The sequence below is a fragment of the Malania oleifera genome, chromosome 2 (assembly GCF_029873635.1).
Source record: "Malania oleifera isolate guangnan ecotype guangnan chromosome 2, ASM2987363v1, whole genome shotgun sequence".
Lineage (NCBI taxonomy): Eukaryota > Viridiplantae > Streptophyta > Magnoliopsida > Santalales > Ximeniaceae > Malania > Malania oleifera.
In genome coordinates, this window is record NC_080418.1 from 90602149 (window position 1) to 90609609 (window position 7461).

The 7461-nt window shown below is 39.1% G+C and overlaps 1 protein-coding gene across 8 annotated transcripts; it reads left to right on the plus strand.

Moving 5' to 3' along the window:
- Window positions 1-450: 450 nt before the first annotated feature.
- Window positions 451-6573, plus strand: LOC131149110 (transcription factor PIF4). Of its 8 annotated transcripts, none has more exons than XM_058099223.1 (9): window positions 451-673; window positions 1337-1428; window positions 1547-2396; window positions 2479-2577; window positions 2647-2712; window positions 3563-3628; window positions 3768-4067; window positions 5380-5505; window positions 5830-6212. In XM_058099223.1, exons 2-9 carry the CDS (start codon window positions 1358-1360, stop codon window positions 5839-5841), a joined length of 1590 nt encoding a protein of 529 aa, XP_057955206.1. In that variant the 5' UTR covers window positions 451-673; window positions 1337-1357; the 3' UTR covers window positions 5842-6212. The 8 variants fall into 8 exon arrangements, with proteins under 8 accessions (XP_057955206.1, XP_057955201.1, XP_057955208.1 ...); XM_058099218.1 differs by lacking the exon at window positions 5830-6212 and adding an exon at window positions 6249-6573 and having other exon boundaries at window positions 460-673; XM_058099225.1 differs by having other exon boundaries at window positions 460-673; window positions 2479-2556.
- Window positions 6574-7461: the final 888 nt, after the last annotated feature.

A 7461-nucleotide genomic window follows, 5' to 3' on the forward strand; every position in this document is an offset into this window, starting at 1 on the left:
TCTTTGCATTTGATCTGTAAGTAGGGCTTTTTGCATTATTTCGTGAACTTATAATTCTGCTTGATCATCTTGGAGAACAATTGATGAGTGTCACATTACAATCAGTTCTTGTTGAATTTACATCCAGATTTACTGGTACACTAAGAGACTGGTTTCAAAGTTTTGGTGAATTCAGACAAGTTACATTCATTAATTCCCAGATTCCCTCCTTTGCTTTGGGTACACTCTACAGAGAATTTGTTGGTGATCCAGACATTCATACCAATGTTGTTCGATAAAAATATTTTGAAATTTCTGGTGATCTTATGTTGGTCCCACATGCTCACTCGAAATCAATGATCATTAAACACGTGTCCAGTCAGTTAGAGATATTAGTAATGTGGCAGGGAATCTCAAGAATTGGGCATGGAACACGTGGCAGTACGTGTTGAAATACAAGAAGGCATCGCCGTGCAGCGCGCAGCACCCAAACCTTACTCGGCTCTGCAAGACTCTGTGGAAGTCCTCGTCCCTGCCAAGTTGCTAACTGGAACTTATGAAAGGCTCTGGTCGATTCTCACGACACTTCCCCCCTTTGTTTTAGAGAGAGAGAGAGAGGGAGAGAGAGAGAGAGAGAGAGGGAGAGAGAGAAGTCTTAACTATTTCTTGTTCAAGAAAGAATCGACTTGGTCTGGTGGGTTTTTCTACTTCATTTTCTTTTCCTTCTTTTAGTTTTTTTTTTTTGCCTTATTTATAAATTTGTTGGGTTCAATTTTCATGAATTTTTTCTGCCATGGAGCTGTCTTTTTAAAATTCTTTTGGGGTTTTGTGTGCAGTGAATGAACTTTTAATTGGTTTTTTGGCCTCTGGATTTCTTCTCAATGTTTTGCTTGGTACTCTGATTCTGCTGTTTTTAAGATTTAATTCTCTTAATTTTTTGTGGGTTTTGTCTAAATCTATTGCCAAGAAACTTACTCTCTCTCTCTCTCTCTCTCTCTCTCTCTCTCTCTCTCTCTGTATATATATATATGGGGGTTCCTTGAGGGTTAACTCGCATTGCCAATTAAAATATTCAAAAATTGAAAAAGAAATCTAATTTAAAGTCTAGATTGGGTTCTCTTTCATTCTTAGGATAGTTCCATAAATGGTTCTGTTCTTTAATTTCCTTTGTCTATATTTATGCATTTTACTGTTTACTTTTTTATATACTATATTTACTGCTGAAATGGGCACTGTGAGCTTCTATGACTATTTTAATATTTTTTGGAATGCAGTTTGGGGAGAGCATCTCAATGATGATAAATGTTCCTTCTCTACAATACCTTATTTTTTTAGTTTCTTATATTCTGTTCTGCAGAAGCACTGTGTGTGGTCAGCTATGAATCATTGTATACCTGATTGGAATATTGAGGATGATTTCTCAGGGGCCAATCAGAAGAAAGCTGCGGGGTCTGTTTTCCATCTATGTTTTTTTTTCTAAAAGAAGGAATGAGAAAGTGGTTGTTTTTTTTTTTTTTGTTGAATTTGTTTGCGCTCTCTTACTTAATTTGGTGGGAAAATTTTACAGGCAAGACAGTGAGCTTGTGGAGCTCTTATGGAGAAACGGACAAGTTGTCTTACAAAGTCAAACGAATCGAAAAGCAGTGCCAAGCCACAGTAACGATCTAAGACAAGTTCAGAAAGATGATCACCCACCATTTAGGGGTGGAGGGTTTTATGGAAATTCGAGTACTATGATTCAAGATGATGAAACTATCTCTTGGATTCAATACCCATTTGATGATTCCCTTGAAAAGGAGTTCTGTTCCAATTTCCTCAATGAATTGGCGCCGTCCAATCCAGTCGAGGCAGATAAGCTGACTAAACAATCTGAAGGAGACAAATTTGGTGCTTCAGATGGTACTAATGTTGTTGTTAAGAATCCAAGCCTGGAGCTGCCTGGAAATCCAATACTTCCTCCAAGAATTCCAAATCCTGATTTTGTTCATAAGAATCCTAACTCTGGAGGATTGGAGAAGTTTGTTGATTTTTCTAATAATTTAGCACCTGCCAGGGATGATCGGGGATCTTTGAAGGGGCAGTTTGGAGCCAATTCTGCCAATATGGTGCAGAAAGAGGCAAAAGAGTCCTTGACAGTGACAGTGTGGTCGAGCCACTGCAGCAGCAACCAAGTTGCAGGTGAGGCAGCTTCGAGCAGTGCTGCAGGTACCTCGTGTTTATCTGCTGGTCCTGTCAATGATGCTCGGAAAATTAGTCAGCAGTGTGAGACAGGGCGGACGGAGACACTGGAACCGACTGTTACTTCATCCTCTGGTGCATCAGATGGTAGTTTGGGAAAAACGTTCAGGCAATCTGCAGGCAGCAGTGTTCACAAGAGGAAGATCAAAGACTCAGAGGAAGCTGAATGCCAAAGTGAGGTACCACCTCTCCCTCTGAAGTATATCTGCTTGTACTATACTTAGAGATTTTCTTGTTCAACTCCACTCTTTAAATGTGAAGGCTGCAGAACTCAAGTCTGCTGCAGGAAACAAGCCAGCCCAACCATCTGGTTCTACCCGCAGAAGCCGTGCGGCAGAGGTGCATAATATGTCAGAGAGGGTAGGAATTATTGAACTTTTAGACTACCTGGTATATGATCTTTTAGTTAGAACCTAATTGATGATGCAGAGACGGAGGGATAGAATCAATGAGAAGCTGAAAGCCTTGCAGGAGCTTATACCTCACTGTCACAAGGTTTGTTCTCTCTCTCTCTCTCTCTATCTCTCTCTCTCTCTCTCTCTCTCTCTCTCACACACACACACACACACACACACACACACATCTTGTTGAATACTAAAGCAAACTTGGCAGGACCTACTTTCAACTCTATCCTACAAATTTGAGTTTGGAGTAAACCTTTTCCAAGTATTGTTTTAATTTGTAGGAATATATAAAAAAAGGTATAAAACCACTCTTCCCTTCAAGCTTGAGCTCTTCCTTCAAAAGATTGTTTGGAACTCTTTTGGTTTTCAAGATGTATCTGAGGCTAGTTATTTGCACAAACGCAAAAAACAAGACACATTTAAAAAGGATCTGTGAATAAAAAAATGCTACAGGAAAATAGCAAAATGAAAAGCAGATAGACTTGTTCAAAATTCATTGTCTACTTTTTGTGATTAAGAAGTTAGATCATGGTTTCAGGTACAAAATGCTTTGCTGCCAACTAAAAATACGTATGATTAAAACATTAAAGGTGAACATGTTAAGATGGGTGAGCATGAGACTAGAAATAATGAAATTAAAAATGAATATGCATGCCATTAGTTTGGTTAGACTCTCTGCAATGGGGACTAAAAGTCAGACTGGAGATTGAAGGTTCTATGATGACAAGAGGAAGGAGCAAAATGAAGTGGCAAATAAAAAGGAATGCAGGAAAAGCCTGTAAGGAAAGACAAGACAATATTTATATTGAATTTGTTGGCAGTAGAGTAAATGAAGGAAAGCCTGTCTACTCTCAGCTGTCTTTCTTTGCTGATGTTCCTATTCATTTTGCAGAGCCTAGTGCGATTGTTTTATGAATTAACCTGTCTTTTTTCTTTTGCAGTCAGATAAAGCATCGATGCTAGATGAGGCAATTGAGTACTTGAAGTCACTTCAGTTACAACTTCAGGTATATAGATCACAGAAGCTTGTAAACACTCACTGCCATTACTGATCACAGTTTTATATTGAAGGCATTGATTTTCTTTTCCTTTTTTTTTTTTTTTTTTATGTTTTTGTTTTTCTGTTCTTTTTCTTGGGCATTTCAGCTAATGTGGATGGGAGGTGGAATGATGCCAATGATGTTTCCAGGAATCCAGCAATATATGACCCAAATGGGCATGAGAATGAGTCCGGCTGCATTCCCTTCTTTTCACAATCCAATGCATTTACCAAGAGTTCCACTAGTTGATCAGCCAATACCCATAACTGCAACACCAAATCATGCTACTATGTTCCAAACACCAGTTTTGAATCCTATGAATCATGAGAATCATATACGAAGTCCCAATTTTCAGGAGCAATATGCACGTTACATGGGTTTCCACCATTTACAAAGTACTTCTCAGGTTTGTGATTTTTATCTAAATGACAAAGGTGCATTTCGGAACATGTACACTTATGGTCAATATCTAGAGCACCAAAATAGAATTTTTTGCATATCTTTCAAATATGGTTTCCTATGTTGCAATTATGTTCATAGTCTTAATTATCTTATATTTGAGGTGTCAAGGTTTAAAAAGTTCACATAAGCTCATTTTGCTCACAAAGAGAATTGAACTTGCACAAGTTGAATATGATTTTCTTATACATGAAGGTAAGTGAACGTAAACATTGGATCCTTCATTCTTGCAGACAGATTTCTTATGTGATCTTTCTTCATATGACTTATGAAATCCTTGGCTATGGTATGAGAGAGTAGAGAAAGCATTTTCTTTACTGCTCTAAGAAGGTCAGGATCAAATATTAGAAATAGCATTGAGTGTGAGGTTTGAAGGCAGCATATTGACATTGTATGAAGGAATGACCAGATATCAAAAAAGGAATAAGCTGTTTTCCATTCAAACTAATATAAATTTCATGACAAACTACTATAGGTTGTGAATATTTTTTTGTCACACACAATAGTGGCAACTTTTGGATGAGAATAAAGGACAAAAATTTAAGGGAGAGAAATTTTTTTCCGAAATTCAAGAGTGAAAAATCCTAAATGAATTGGATAACCACTCAAGTGGCTAACCCATATAGACTTAACTCTCTTCTTCTCTCCAAGGTTAAATATGAACGTAGTGCGTTTGTGAGGGATTTCTATTTGTACCAAACTCTGTATGGATACATAGAGACCAGTGAAGTGATTGTTAAACTGAGGAAAGGAAAGGTATGTAAAGCTTGAAGAATCAAAGATGTTTCTCTCTTGGTTGTGTAATCAACCATGGATAGCAAGGGGATTGCATGCTTGCATTAAAATTTTTAATTTTCACTGTGTGTTTGCGTGTACCACTAGCACCAGTAGTGCTAAGCAATTAGTGTTCCTCTAAAGTGACACAATATGCCACTAAATACCCTATGGTGTCCCTTTCATGCACGTGACAGTTTGGAGCCCGAGTGGGTTGTTCATGGGCAGGTCCATGTGGCTTACAAAGGTATGAGACAGTCGGAGACAATTATAAACACATCTTGACCATCTACCCCTGCCCCTCCACCCACCCTCCCTTAACTTTCAAATGTTGGACAACTTTTCCATACTCATCTCTCAAACTTTGTGTGTGTGTGTGTGTGTGTTTTATATGATTTTAAAAATCTCCGTGAAAGGCCCATTTACTTTGAAAATTTTACTACAGAATGACCTCTTTCTTGCCAAATTAATTTTTTTTCTTGCAGCCCTCAAGCATGTTCAACTTTTGTTCCCAAGCAATGCAACAGAGTCCAACCACGGCACTGCCTTGCAGTAGCAACGGACCCTCTGTTGGTGGAGCTGCTACAGATGACGCTTGGAGTGGCAAGTTGGTAGGTTATTTCATGCTCTCTCTCTCTCTCTCAGCAAATATTGAGATATTACTCTGTAAGCATATTGACAGGATAAACAACCATTGCACGAGTCACAAACTGCTCCCAGCGCCCATTTCTTAAAATGCATTGCTAGTTTAGCTTTCCGTCTTGGAAGAAAAAAAGAAGCAAACTTTGTTTTGTCCTGTCAACGAGCCTTGCTCGTGCCATGACTGCTGCTCAGTTTCCTACTTCTTCCCAATACAAGACCATATATTTTTCATGAACACGTTGAATATATACATATATATTTTTTGACAGCATTGTCTTTTCTGATATTGACAGGGTAATGGGTGAGTGTGCAAAAAAGATTGCTAGATCTACTCATGGTCATCAAGCTGCATTGAATAGATAGAAAGCATTCCATGATGGCAAAAACCAATGATTTCTTGGTGCATATTTGCTTGATGATTAGTAGCTGTGCCCCTTCCCATTCCCATTCCCATTAACCAGATGGCTGCCCCTTTATATATCTTGCTAATAGACGGTGGCTATTTGTGTGTGTATATACATATCTATATTAACACAAGTAGCTGTTACGGTGGTCAAGTCAAGGTTGTTTTAATCAAGCTCTCTATGAACTTGATATGTAACTTAACAACATAATGCACGAGTTAAAAATCATATTTTTATTTTCATGCATGAAAATTAAGAAGGTTTTTGTTTCTTATACTCTTGTTTGTGTGTGGGTGTGTTTTGGCCAGGCGCAGGAGCCTGCACTGCTCTCAATTCTCATACAACAAATAAAACAGCAGCAATCTCGCCCCAGAAGCAAAAAAGAAAATGGTCGATATAAATGAGTAAAGGATTATTACAGAGAAAAAAGAAAAAAAATAGTTTCCTTATGCTCCATGTTTCGCGATGCACTTTATTAGAGAAATATCTACACTTTTTATTTTCTAATTATTGTGGAATTATTATAAAGCATATATTTAGGAGTAATTTGGGATCTTATTTCCTTGACTCATGTATATATATACATCCATGTAATGCTGAATAATAATACAAAGAAAAATGTCTTTCTCCAAATTTAACATGGTATCCGAGCATGGGAGAATTGTTACGTTCAAAACTTAGTTTTTTTCTAACCTTCTTTGTCATTGCCGTCTCATCCTCCCTCTGCTCGACCGCCAGTTTTGCGTCGTCGTCTCGGTGTGGTTTTCCCATCTGATTTGCAAGCCCTCAGTTCTTCCCTCTCTCATTCTCTTGTCAGGCATTCCTTGTTTTTTTAGTTTTCTGGCATCCCCTTCTGCTCGTGCTCAAGCTTTTGGCATACCACTGTCCCTCTTTGTTGCTGTTTTTTTCTCTGGCGTTCTCTAATCGTTTTCGGTGATCTGCCTCACTCTCTTAGTCTTCGCAACCCACGAGAAGCCGAGAAGCTCACCTGTCACCTTCTCAGTTCTCACTTCTGCCCCTCTGCACTGCGACTTTGCGAGTTGCTGACGCCAGTCATGCCATGTTGAGTCTCTGTCTCTTGACCCCCTTTTTTTTTTCGGCATCTCTCGGAGTTGTCTCAGTCCGGTTGTCTTCTCCGGCCAGACCCCTTCGCTTGGCGTACGCTCAACCTCTTTGATAGTCTCTCATTTGTTCTTAGTTCTCAGTGTCTTCCACCTTCTCTGGCCTCATCTCAGTGCACCGTTAAGTCGCCGGCGTCATATCTCTCCTCCCATCTCAGTTGCAGCTCTCAGTTTCGCTACCCATAGAAGCTCTGGCATTGTCTCCATCATACCTCAGTTATCCGACAGTTCTTTCTCATCTTTGGCGCAGTCTCTCTTAGTTCTAGTTCGTCATCTCGATTGGTTTCTATTTGTAGTTTTCTAGCGATCCATCTCAACTCTGTTTTTCCGGCGATCCAGCCATCTCAGCTTCGGCGGTAATTTTTTGATTAATCATCTCTGGGTATCCCTCAAGCCTCAG